This window comes from Anabas testudineus, chromosome 14 (assembly GCF_900324465.2).
Source record: "Anabas testudineus chromosome 14, fAnaTes1.2, whole genome shotgun sequence".
In the NCBI taxonomy this organism is placed as follows: domain Eukaryota; kingdom Metazoa; phylum Chordata; class Actinopteri; order Anabantiformes; family Anabantidae; genus Anabas; species Anabas testudineus.
In genome coordinates this window covers 3376811-3390573 of record NC_046623.1, presented here as the reverse complement: position 1 = coordinate 3390573, position 13763 = coordinate 3376811, and the positions used below count along the sequence as shown (strand labels likewise).

General features: G+C 41.2%; 1 protein-coding gene across 2 annotated transcripts; it reads left to right on the top strand.

Annotated features, from left to right (window-relative positions):
* The first annotated feature begins 1240 nt into the window (after nucleotides 1–1240).
* umodl1 (uromodulin-like 1) lies at nucleotides 1241–13130 on the top strand. 2 transcript variants are annotated; one of them, XM_026373472.1, is made up of 17 exons: nucleotides 1241–1256; nucleotides 1661–1903; nucleotides 2146–2304; nucleotides 3010–3137; nucleotides 3277–3463; nucleotides 4616–4756; nucleotides 5231–5503; nucleotides 6376–6633; nucleotides 7022–7134; nucleotides 7260–7479; nucleotides 7837–7974; nucleotides 8070–8890; nucleotides 9008–9168; nucleotides 9838–10074; nucleotides 11593–11749; nucleotides 11892–11976; nucleotides 12393–13130. In XM_026373472.1, exons 2-17 carry the CDS (start codon nucleotides 1732–1734, stop codon nucleotides 12578–12580), a joined length of 3438 nt encoding a protein of 1145 aa, XP_026229257.1. In that variant the 5' UTR covers nucleotides 1241–1256; nucleotides 1661–1731; the 3' UTR covers nucleotides 12581–13130. The 2 variants fall into 2 exon arrangements, with proteins under 2 accessions (XP_026229257.1, XP_026229258.1); XM_026373473.1 differs by lacking the exons at nucleotides 1241–1256; nucleotides 1661–1903 and having other exon boundaries at nucleotides 2254–2304; nucleotides 2998–3137.
* The last annotated feature ends 633 nt before the right edge of the window (nucleotides 13131–13763 follow it).

Here is a 13763-nt window from a genome sequence, read left to right as displayed (position 1 = left end):
AAGAAAAAAAACATTAAAAAGTGTATTTTTTCAAATAGATAGACCACACCTTGATTTTAGTTTATATTTCTAGTTTTAAAAACCAAAATCTTTGTAAAGATTCAACTCTAGTGTGCAGTGATATGAATGCAACCACAAGTCTACCTAACCCCAGTGAAACTAATTAGATCTGTGACTGAATAGAAGTCAATATAGCATGGCAGTGGATTTGTGCCATTACTGCCGCCCAGGGGGACTTGTTGCTATGTTTATGTGGCTTACAGGCTTCTTACTGGAAATCCTTGTCAGCCACAGTACCTGGAGACAATCTCATGAACCAATTAGGCATGGCACTGGTGGTGAAAAGACCCGATGCGCCAGATCTGATGCTCATTATATTTATAACAATGTTTTTATTCAGGTGGCGAGTTATTTAGTTGTGTAAATGGACTTAATGTGTTGGGACTTTCATTGACTTGTGACTGCAGCCTTGCACCACCCTACTGTACATCCACATGCTCTGGAGCACTTAATGACAGAAGGACGTTCAATCAGGCACATTTTCACAGCTCATTATAATAGAAAGACAACCATAATATAAATAGCTATTTCCTGAGGATAAAAATATGCATGAAAAGATTTAAAAGAATGCAGTGGATTGAGCTATTGCTATTCATGTTCATGTCAAAGTGATGATAATGATGATGTCTTTTTTTAGAGCACATCTTTGACAGCCAAAGCACCCCACTGTTACTTCTTATAATGAGTATGAAGGCATGAGAAAATGGCAGTGAAGTTCCCACTCGTGCTTCCTTATCATTAATGGCTGTCACAGGCTGTTAATGCTAGCAGCATAGAGACACTGCCATGGTTACCTGTGTGGAAACCGTGTCATTAGGGACTTTCACTCCTCCCGTCCCACATCTCTCTCTTCCTGGTATCATAAACATGTTTACTGACCTCGATCCTGTTAAAGAATGAGTAAAATAACAACTCAGTTATTCTACAAAAATAGAAGCTAGGTAATTCCTTTGGGAAAATCACACGGCTCTCATAAAGCTTGTAACAATGCATCACGGCAACTCATAATTTCAAATCGTGTGAACATTGTAATATACATAAAACAAATGTACTTTCATTTACAAATGTAATTCTGAATATTCATAATCATGTGATACCTACCTGCTGGCTGCCGTGACATTAGGGGCTGATAGTGCAACAGGAGGAGGGGAAAGACGGAGCCACAGAGGATTTGGTCTTTGAATACACCCTGAACAGTGAGTTTGCATCATCTCATAGAGAAACACACACATACAATGTGGCTGTTAAATATATGGTTGAGATTCTGAGCTGTGAAAAATGAGTTGGATGCTCTCCTTCTGGGTGGCCGCGGCCCTGCTGGCTCTCTGTAGGGGACAAAACACTTTGTATGAAGGTAGGCCTTTATGAAGATTAATATGAAACTGATGCACTGCCACAGCTGAATGTGGTGTTTATGAGGATTTGCACCTCTTTCTTTGCCTATTAGGCAAGTAGTTTGTTTGAATATTTTTATTGACACAAAGAACTGGCACAGTATTATTTTATGCTTATATGAGTGAGTCAGATGAAATGTAAATTATGTGATCAAGTACTAGAAACATAACCAACAGTTAAACTGACAAGATACCTTTAATTCCAGGAAACAGCCTGTGTGAATCTGGCTACCATCTCTGTATTCACAATGAGACAAGGAGCGTGAGTTCTCTGGTGATGCGTGAGGTTCCCTATACTGTGACAAAGCCTTGTGGTGGCTGGCTTCTATGGAAGACATGCACAGTCACACTTTACAGGATGACCTATCAGACTGAGTACAAGACAGTGATGGAGCAGGTGACCGGCTGCTGCAGTGGCTACGTTCAAGTCGGCCGTTACTGCGCCCTGCGTGAGTGCACTGCTCATTATTTAACTGTGTCTGGGTTTAAAGTGTTCTGTTAGTTCCTACATTTCTCTGTTAATACATCTGATGCTGTAGTATCATGCACTGTGGACATACAAGCGATCGGCTTGACCTTTCAGTGTGTGGTGCTGTGTGCAAGACACCAGATGGAAGAACAGAAAGTGCACTGCTACAAATATCTCACTGCTAATATATGGCCTGTAATGTGTTATTTCCTTTGAATGAAGCTGTAAACAGGAGTAGGGAGTTCAGTGCCAAGCCAGGATCCTGTCCAACTGCAGATGGATTGTATCCCGAATCCGAGGACTGTGAGTGGGACATAGACTGCCCAGGCTGGCAAAAATGCTGCCAGAGTTTGAATCGCTTTTTCTGCACTGATCCTGCAGGTTAGTTTGCATGATGATTGTTTTGCTTTATTTTATTTGCACAAGGTAACAGCTAGTATAATTTTAGCTGATTTGTTCTTTTCACTCAAATCCTCACTCAGAATTTACTGTTTATCTAGCAGCTACTGCCAGTTTCAGGCGGTACAACAAAGATGACGGCCTGTACAGCGTAACAGTAGCACGGGTAGTGTGGAGTTATAAAGTTACTGGCCTCACTCAGCTGTTTGTAGCACACCAAGTAGGACTGTAGCAACAAAGTCCCTGGGTGTACTGAATTGAGCAAGAGTATTGCTCAACTGCTTGTTTCTTTAAAAAAAAACACACGGTGTCCTTTAAAATAGTCAAGTCTCTTTAGAAATTGGGGTCTTGTGATGCCCTCCAGACATTACTGTGTACTTTTCTCACTGGAACCGTTTTCTGCTGAAGAAATGGTGCCAGTGTGTTTAGAGTGAACTGATTCACTGGGGAAGTTACTTTGCTGGTCTTTCTAAATGCCACTTGGCAGTTTTTACATCTAAACCAGGCTGAATAAGGAACTGCATGGAAAGTATTGGTGGTGATAGGGAACTACAATAGCAAGTTCCTCTGTTTTGGGCAAACCTCTGGAGCTCTTTGCTTTTTTGATGAAACACAACGTTTGAGCCGTCGTCTAATAATGTTCTTCAGACGTTATCACTACATTATAGCTTTTAGCTTAACTTTCAGGATTGGCAAATTATTCTGAGAATGGAAGATATCGTATGAATGCAACGGTGACAGTGAAGACAGACTACCACCAACTGATGTCTAAGGATGAAGGACTGCTGAATCACACACGATTACTACAATCAATGGTAATACTCCTGCTAACTCTATGGCTAATAATAATATTGCATTTATTATTATAGACACTGACTGGCCACTGATGTATACCTGTACAATCTGATGCAATCTATTTATTTTGTCTACTTTCTGTGTGTGTATCACTAACAGGTGACCGGAGCTCTGCAGTCTGATGATGTTTCAGTGTATTATTTCAGCTCATGGGCTGTGCATCCCTACAGAACTGCAACCTCACTGCTGGTTGACTTCAGTTTTACTCTTCCACTGAACAATGTCACGTCAAGGCTGAACCTTCTTCTTGAACACATAGCAGAGGTATCAGCTGTAACTGTAGAAGGTGAGGCGACACGGTTGAATGAATCTACTTGGGGCTTTTTTTTTTTCCTTTAGAGAAATGACATTCTTGTAGAGTTTGTGAAAATGATTCATGTTTCAGAGAACACGGTGTTCAGGAAAAAATGACTCAGTCGTACCACAGTTTCCTTCTCCCACCACTTCTATTTGAGTGACAGTCATCTGTGGGATGTTTCCTGCAATAGCGGAAAATAACACCAGACTGATGCAGTCGCTCACACACACACACACACACACACACACACACACACACACACACACACACACACACACACACACACACACACACACACACACACACACACACACACAAACACAGACACACACAATGCACAAAATGCACACAGATATTAATCATAAATCAGTCATACTTGTTATTTGCACAGAAGACAGTAACAAATTTCCCTTCAAACACACATTACGCTGGTTTTGTGCTCTTTAACAGTTAATGAATTTCTTTCTATACAGTATAGACACATTTGATTCATCACTTCACTGCTAATGTCATAATGTTCTTTCATTACTTTCATCATTAGGCGCAGCTGAATTACTTACCATTTAAATGAAACATACATTTGTATTTTAAGTAACTGTATACATACATAAAAGCCTTTCCTGTGGTTTTCTAAAGAAACACCTTTAATTTCTTTTTTCAAGCTTTGTTCTTCATCACACTCAACTTGAAATAAGCACCTTCTCTGTAAACTGCTGGTGTAGTTCTAGTTTGGGCTTGGCTGCTAATGGACCTGTAACACTGCCATTTATTTATGCTTGCACTACAAAAAGCAACAAGAAGAATTCAGCATATGCTGTATGCTCAGATTTAGACAAATGCATCAAAACTTAGTGGATGGTACTTTTCATTAGGCTTAGGCTGACTGAGCTGCAATCCACTCGCTAAAGACCAAGACTAAAGGCAGAGAGACCCCATTAAAATGTCAGAGCTGAAGACAGCTTCAGTGAACGCCTGTACATTACTGATGAAGTTAGAAAGTGGTCAAATTTTTACTGTAGAATACTAAATATGATGACGTAGTTTGACCTCACAGGTTTCTGTATATTGTCTCAAAATCTCTGTAAATCATTTTCTTGGTGCTTTAATGTACCCTCTTCACCTCTGTCTTTCTAATTGCAGATGTAGATGAGTGTGCAGAGTCTGCTCTCCATCACTGCTCCCCTCTAGCAGACTGTAGCAACACAGTGGGCTCTTACACATGTACCTGCCGTCAGGGATATAATGACGTTGACCCCAGTAATCCTGGAGCCAATTGTACAGGTGAGAGAGAGAGAATGTGTGTGTGTTGCAAATAAATATACAGAATGTATAATTTACCTATTACACATGCTAAACCATGTTAAATGTTTTTCCCACCTGTGTTAATATGACGTATGGCTGAGTCTATTAATCTTAACCCCACTATACATCTTCATGACCCTGTACATGCACCGCTTCACTCACAGCCTGTAATAAAATGTGGTGGTTTCTGTAACATTGCTAAGGTTTTGAGCTGCAGTAGCGTCATGATTCTTTGGATCTTAGAGGCTGAGCGATGTTTGTGTGTTTGTGTTACCAGGGTCACATTGCACAGAAAGGCCCTCTGGTTCTCATGTATGTTTTTGGCACTGCAATAAAATTACCAAGCAAAATCTTGTCAAACACAAACCTTACAGGAAGGCTACAGTGAATATTCAAGATTTCTCAAAGAGATGCTAAAACCACAACTTGATTGCAACTGTTTTCTGTCCATAGCTGACGTCAGGGTAAGGACCACAACACAGTCCCCATTGACCTACTTACCACGCATCAACTCAACTTACACTTCAGCTTCGAACACCACACAGAGCCCTCCAGGTGATATTTCCACGGGTGTCTTCAATTCCTCTGAGGCCAGCATGATGGCATCTATGAGTAGTACAAGCTCCATCCCTTTGAATTCCTCGCATGTTCCACAGTGGACGCACACTGGACCTCATACCAGAATGAACTCAACTGTAGAGTCACCTCCGCTGGCAACCAGATGCTGTAAGAAGTGTCTTATTTTCATCTTAAGGCTGCATAGTTTTCCTACATCAATCCCTGTGTCCTGATAGAAAAGTGTCTTTTTGAGTGTAAGTTCTTGATTATGATATGAGTATATCTCAGTTTAACTTCCCATTCAGACCTGGAGCTGGTTTTTACCTATAGAAAAGCTATTGGAAGCAGCTGTGCAAGACCAAAAAATTATATTTCCAATAAAGCTTACAACCTATTAGTACTTGATGGTTGGTGACAACTACAGTTTTAGTTGATGTTTTTTTTCCCAGAACAGCCACAAGAGGAAACCATTAGCCTATACCACACCTCAAACGCCAAACACGCAAAACAAAGACTTCTGCTCCAACGTCTAGAGATCAGGGGTTCAGTGTCTTTACCAAGGACACATGTGCACAGAAGGAACTAGGGAATGGCCCACCTTACCAGACATACAGCAGACATAAAAGACTAAAAGACACTAACTAGTTAGTTTGACCTTTACCTTGCCTCATTTAAAGAGCAGACATTCCCCTGAGCCTTTCTGTGGAACCTTCTGGGACCATCTCCAAAAGGGATAGGTTTAAACAAACATGATCTAACATGCTTATTACTAAGCTACAGAGGTACGAGTAGGTGAATTTTATTACCTTTGGAGTGAGTCAGACTAGCTGATTTCCCCTGTCTGCAGGCACTTTGCCAACCTACAGTGAGATGTCTATAGTTGCCGGCTTCACACTAGACGTGAGAGTGTGAACTTTTCACATAACTTTTAAAAGCAAACTAGTATATGTGTTTAGAAATCTCTAACTGTTCCTTTGACCGCAATGAATAAACGATACCCCATCACCATGTCTATTATTCCACCCACCACTATCTTCCAGCTCCTCCCAGCATAAGCAGCTTCCAGTCAGCGAATGTTACTGGGACCTCCTTCTGTGTGCACTGGTCCAGTCAGAGTCAGACAAACCAGACCTACTTGGTTGTTCTAAGCAAGGGGTCAGAGGTCATCCATTTATGGGAAACCAGCCAAACGATGATGATGATGACTGGACTTCAGCCGGGAGTGCTCTACAATGTTACTGTAACGCCTCATGCCTGCACCAGCCATGGACTTGCCCATTGTTTATTGGTCAGGACTGGTAAGAACTGTTCTTATAGCTTTTATCATAAACAGTAATGTCATGAGGTCAAAGTGTGTACAGCTCTATAATGGCAGTTGACAACTTATAGTGAACTCTCACTTTTATTCATAATTAGTATTGTCATGACCTGCAGTTTTAAATGTAATATTGTTTCACAGCTATTGCTTTTATTACAAAATTGTTAGACTGAAATCTTTGAAGATTGGTCTAGTGTAAGTTGACAAATTATTATTTCCCTGAGCCACATGAGAAGGAAATGACTTTTAAAATTGCCCTTAATGACTAATGTGTGATGAAAAGGCACCTTTCGTGGGCACAGGGCTGTTCACAACATGACATGACATGACATTTAGTTTATTGTATGAAATAAGGCTTTTCTTTGCAGATGTGCAGACTGTTGACGCCACAGCCCGACTTACCAACATCCAGTTCTCTGCTGACCTGCAGAACACCAGCAGCCAGGCCTACAAAAACATCTCTGAGAGTATCACACAGGAGGTAGGCACAGCGTGTTACAAGGACTGTCCTGTGACAGAATGTCATCTCTGTATACAGTACAATTTCACACACAACTACCAAAGCTTTTCTCATTGATTGCTACTATGACCCTTTGTCACCCATAGATCTACCAGTCTCTGTCTCCAGAGATGAGAGACATGGTGGATTCAGGCCAGCTGATAATCGAGATCAGAAGCTTTTCACCGGGCAGTGTCGTGGTCAACTTCACCATCATCCTGACCACCAGACAAACCCAATCCATCAGCACTGTGTCCTCAGCTCTGCTATTGTCGCTGGTGAACAGCTCCAGATATACTGTGGACATAAACAGCCTAAGCATAAATGGTATATCTCTACTCTCTGACACTTTTCATAGAACCAGGGCAGCTACATTAGTTAGGGAGTGATTTAAAAATAAATTACTAAAAGTATGATGATACCATGAAGGTTATCCCAGCTTAGGTTTGGAGCCTTTGTTCCACCTGTGGGGCAGGAGTGTGAAAAACGGAAGTCATTACCAGGCAGAGAGGGGAAACCAAATGATGCCGTCAAGTTCCAGTGTGGGAACTGTAAGGTTGCGTGTATTTGGATCTCAGTGTTCACCAGGACCGATGACAAAGATATCTCGGCCTCAGCTGTGTGACACTAACGAACAACACAGCCTGATGCACTAAGCCAAACTATTTTGTTTTTTTTCTGTAGATTTTAATGAATGTGCTTCAGGGGAAAATGACTGCTCTCAGTGGGCCACATGCATGAACACCTGGGGCTCCTACACATGTGTTTGCCTGGATGGATTTGTTGACAACAACCCAGAAAGGCCTGGGCGAGCCTGCCAAGGTAGGGCCTCAGAGTGCAGAAAAGTAGAAGAGAAGAGAGAGATTCATTTTAAACAGATCCAATAACAGAACATGTTTGCATTTTGTCTTGTACAGCAATTGCTACCTTGGAGACCACACCACCACTGGCACCCACAGTATTTCCTACTGTGCCCTTTTCTCAAATAATATCCATTGATCCTGCTTTAACCACTGTAACCACTTCTCCAGGCCGAAACAGAGCCATTATATCAACCGATGGATTGGTTTCCACAGTGGTTTCAAACACTTCTATACTCACAACTGATGCAGCTACAGAAATCCCAGTTGTTTTCCCTGCTCAAGTTACCACCACCTCTACCAGTACAACAACCACTACTGACCCTACAACCACCACCACTACTGATGCTGTCACTATTGCATCACCAACTAGCTCCACCCACACTACAACCACCACTCCTGACCCTACTACCAGCACCACTACTGATGCTGTCACTACTGCATCACCAACTAGCTCCACCCACACTACAACCACCACTCCTGACCCTGCTACCAGCAATACTACTAACACTATAAACACCACTTCTCTATCACTAACTAGCATTGTCCATGCTACAAGCACCACTACTGATCCCACTACTGACCATACAACCACCACGCCTGCAATGACATCCTTGACTTCTACCCCCCCAACCACTGTTAGCGACCCGTCAACCACTGCTACCAGCACTGCCTTGAGAATGGCTACCAAAGCCATCTCAGTTCAGTGCAGGGTTGCTGCCATCACTGTGACGGTTGCAAGGGACTTTCTTCAGAACAACAAGATCAGGGACAGTGCCCTGTACCTGGGTTTGCTGGGATGTGGCGTCAACGGAGGAAATGCCACCCATGCCGAGCTGACTGTGGCATGGAATGAGTGTGCCACGAGCATTGTGCATGTGAGTTTTTTTTTCTCTTCTGAAAAAGTTGTGCTTTTTTCAGTAACTTTGTCTCTAAAACTGCAAAAGAAATGCAAAAGAACCTGAATAACTTCCAGCATCTTTTTTTTTTATTAGAATGATACCTACTACACAGCATCCGTAACCCTGTCCAGTACCATTGATTCATACATCTCACCCAGTGGAACAGTGGAGGTACCCAGAACACAGCTGGAGATACCCATCATTTGTACCTACAAGAAGAGCCTGCTTATCTCTTCTGACCTTGGCTCTATGGGGTACGCTTCACTTAGTATACTGTGATATGATGAACAAGCTGGTTATTATAGATGGGTTGAAATACTGTTTTTAAAACGGTATACTCTCGCTTAAAAAATGGTAGACGTTAATTCCTTATTACATGTAGCTTAGCTCAGAACAAAGACTGGAGCCTGCTCATGTCCAGCTATAAAGAAATCTGCCTACCAGCACCTTTAAAGCTCAATAACTCACTCACTTTCACCTGTAACCTCCTGCAGCCAGTTGAACCTGATTTTAAGGTCAAACGCGGCCCAATTTGCTCATGCGCATGTTTACTTAGTGGTTTATGCAAATCAAATTAAAACTGGTTGTACTACACTAACTGCTTCTTTTGTGGACATTACAATAGTTGTCATTAAACATTTACACATGGTAACTGCCAGGTGTAACTGATGAGAACTGACTGAACCAAATGACAAAACTAACAGAAATGATCCATTTTGAGTTCAGAATTAGAGTTTGTTATGGTCAAAAAGTCACATAATCAGTTTGTAAGTTCAAGTTTACAGAAAAAAAGCCATCACTAAACTTTGTTTTATGATGTCACCTGAACTCTAAAGAAACTTATTTGAAACCAAGTTTAATTGTCAAATCTCTAGTAAGTGAAGGTACCGTGAAGTCAGCTTTTTGTTTTCACCCATCTCTAGGTTTGAGATGATGAAGGACATCATCGTGGGCTCGGGGTCGTTTGAGGTGACGGTGCAGTTGCTAGATGGTACGCAGCCTCTACCCCACAACTACAGCCTGTCCCCTGGGGAAGCGGTGGTGGTGGAGGTCAGCGTCAACACCTCCTCAGAGTACATTAAAGTAATCATCAACAAATGCTGGGCCACTCCTACCCAAAACCCTGCAGACACCTACAGCTACACGTTCCTGGAGAACAGGTCTGCTTCTAGTTTACTGCTACACCATTGTTTCCATTTCTATTACTGTTAGTTCAGAGTTGTGCTGTCATATAATACTTTTACTGTTTCTGTCACATAAAAAGCTACAACTAATAATTATTTTTCTATACTTCCTGCAAATTCATAAACATTACCAGACAAAACCCAGGGGTTTGGACCCTGTAATGAGTCATTTGATGAGTACATGGGGACCTGGATGATTTCAGACATTTGGGTATTATTAAATAAAAGGTTTAAATAGAGGCCGAGATAACCTTATTATTTTCTTAACATCACAAATGAAATATTTTGTTATCCTTCATTATAACAGAAGCATTACACAACAAAGGGAAATTCATCTGTTGATCTCAACACTATGACCAGCACAGCCACTGTCATGTAGGTGTAAAACACAAATATGTCATTTTTTCCCACATAGTGAATGTGGTGCTCCCTTCATGCTTTTCAAAATTAAATATACCATAACTGATTCCCACATTTCCATGACAACATGAAATGCTGGGTGCACCTAAAAATAGGGCCTCAGACCATAAAAGGGTTGAGAACACATGCTCTGCTTCATGTGCTGGTGATCTGCCTAATATAAGTCTGTACTAAAACATTACATATTTACATTTGTAAGCTAACAAATGAACTGCTTTTCTTTCCGCCCATATTAAGTAATAGATTGGGAAACACACTAATTCACTTTCTTGCCCAGAGTTAGATGAGATCAAGTCTACGCTCTTAACTGTTTCTAATGTAAAGCTCCAAATCTGAAGTCTGAAGTGAACAGAATCTGCCTATCCACATCTCTAAAGCTCAGTAATAACACATTCTACTTTGTTCCTTTGCTCCATAAATGTAGTGTCTTACTGGATTATCCTCGTCTCTGTGAGATTGCCAGGCAACTGGCAGAGATACACACAGTGTGTGTCAATTATACAAACAGGCTAAAACATATAAAAACAGGTTCAGAGCCTAAGTAAAGTTTAATACAAAATACAAACACACATATGTTTTACTATAGGTACCCTAAAGAAAAAGTGCTTATTATTCAGACTGGTCCTTTTTCAGAATGATATATTATGTTATTGGATTACTTCATTTTAAGAATGTGCTTCTGTAAAGTAACTAAAGCTGTGAAGTAAACTGTACTACTGAATACATGGAATTACTAACATAGTACTACCAACTGTTGTTTCATATTCAAAGAAAACATTAACTTTGCTGCCATACTTTCTGCAATTGTAAGTAATAATTCTGCAACTACGTTGATAAGGAGACATTTTTTTATTTGCTGCTTGGAGCCGCTAAGTTCAAATCTAACTTATTTCAATGAAACTCTCAATCAGAGGTCGCTCGGTCAGCTCAGTAAGCACCTCACTGTCAGCAGCTGTCGCTGATGGCTTCATGGATTCACCACAGCTCAGTGAGACAGTCAGTGTGTAGCAGTGAAATAGAAACCTTATTGGATTAAATAGTGATGTGTCCTATTCACTGTCTGTATGTCCACAGCTGTTCCCTGAACGCATACACCAAAGTGTTGATGAATGGGAACTCCAGCAAGTCTCGAGTGTCTGTGCAGATATTTTCCATGGTGAACCTGAATTTGATCTATCTGCACTGCCAGGTCCAGATCTGTGTGAAGACTGCGTCGAGTACTTGTTCGATTGTGAGTACATTACATAAAAACAATCTGATGCAACTGAGATACATATTAGAAGTATCTATAGTATAGTAACCAATGCCCCGCTTGGACTGGAACATGTCATGGTTTTAATGTGTAGAATGTAATAAAAAATTTTTTTTTGCAGGACTGTCTGCAAAGAACATCTCGGTCTTCAAATACAGTTGGAACAGCTTTAGGTACATCTGGACCTCTACTCAGATCAGAGGAAAGTGAGTAATTAAACAAAAAAAACAGCTACTGAACAATTTCCTCTTCTCTTATAGTGTGTAGTTCTGTTAGAATAAAGGTTTTAGCTGCAAAAATGAGAATTCCAGCTCAGGTAACCATGCCACTCCAGCTTCTACTGGCAAGCTGGCCACTTTTAAAAGTAGAAAAGCTATTACACTCTTCTCTTCTGTATCCATTATAAACCTGAGTGTCTCTTCATTATAAATGTGAATTGCTTTGAATTGCAATGGTAGGAGTGCTGTCTCTCCATCACTCTGGTTGAGAAGCAGCTTGATGGAAATCACACGCAGAAAATGTGTCTGAAAATATCAACTTGTTTGTACAGTAAGTGTGCTGAATGGAAGAGTTTGTCAGAAGTACTTACCAGACCCAACTCACCCAGCTCCTGCTCTTGCAGAGTCCCCGGAACAGGAATACGACACTGTGCACGTGGTCGGCCTCTCCTGCCTTGGAGTCGGTCTGTCACTCTTCTTCATTGTTGGTTTTATCTGCCTTTTCTACTACCAGAGGAACCGCATTGGACACTACAACTTCAGTGCCAAACCCAAGCAGGAGAACTTCACCTATCTTGTCTTTAACGCCTAGTGCTGCAGCAGCACAACTTGAAAAAAACATTCAGAAGACTATTAACACACAGCTTCCACTAGGTTTCATCAGCGCACCATCCACACATTAGTTGTCAGCAGACACCGGAAGTCTTTGCTCATAATACAATAAGTTAAGTATATTCATTTTGAATTTTACGTGTAAATTGACTGAAATGTCAAAATAAGTAACATACCATCAATGTACTGTATATGATTAGTTTGAGATGTTATATTTTTGCAACCTTAAAATATCACAGTAAGAAGAGAGACACATGATGGTGTTCCCCACAGATATTTCACTATATTTGTAAGGCCATTAGCCATTAGTCTGTGTTGCACATCTGTGTATAAACAATAATGTTCATATTAACCAAAGTCCTTAAATTGTACAATTTACAATCATCTTGCACAGTTAGCACTTTATTTTCTGTTAGCTGCTATTTAACTGAAATTACACATTTATTATGTTTACTTGTGTAATGTTTGTTATGTGTATGACATATTTATTCTGCTCTCGTGAAAAGAGGAAAGCGTGTCTAAATAAACGTGTCCTGTGTGAATGTAGACACTTGGGGGTGCTGCTGGTGCTCCTCCGACTTAACTATGTAGCAATACAAGATGGCTTCCTGCATGCACAGAGCTCACAGAGCGCAGAAATAAAAGGGTTTCTGGTGCTGTTGTGGCCGACACTGGAGGTTGCTGAGGGGGGTGGGAGTGTCATGTTCTGCCTTTAATCAGACCAGTGGGTAAGAAAAATATCTCCAGTAAACCTTTTCTCAGTTCAGCAGAGCTGAGGCAGAAGACCCAGCTTTCTTCCAACATTTCCCATAATCCCTCATTGATTACGGCGTTGTAAGAGCAGCTCTTGATAGTGGTGAGTGGAGCTGAATACTAATCAGGAGGAGGGATGTCCCTAGAGACCTGTGGTGAAGGAGGGCTTACTACCATCTGGAGCGCCGCACATGCTCCGCCTCTTAATTAACCCATTCAGCCTCACCGTCTGAGACCTGGCAACCTGTCTCTATGGCAACAGCCCCAGTGTAGGGATGGAGGTAATGATGGATGGAAGAAGGGAGGGAGAACAACAGTCATCAAAGGGGAGAGAAAGAGCAGGGAAACAATTCAGCAACCACGTAAAATTGGCCGAAATGTTCCTTTAATTACTGATACGAAACAATAAT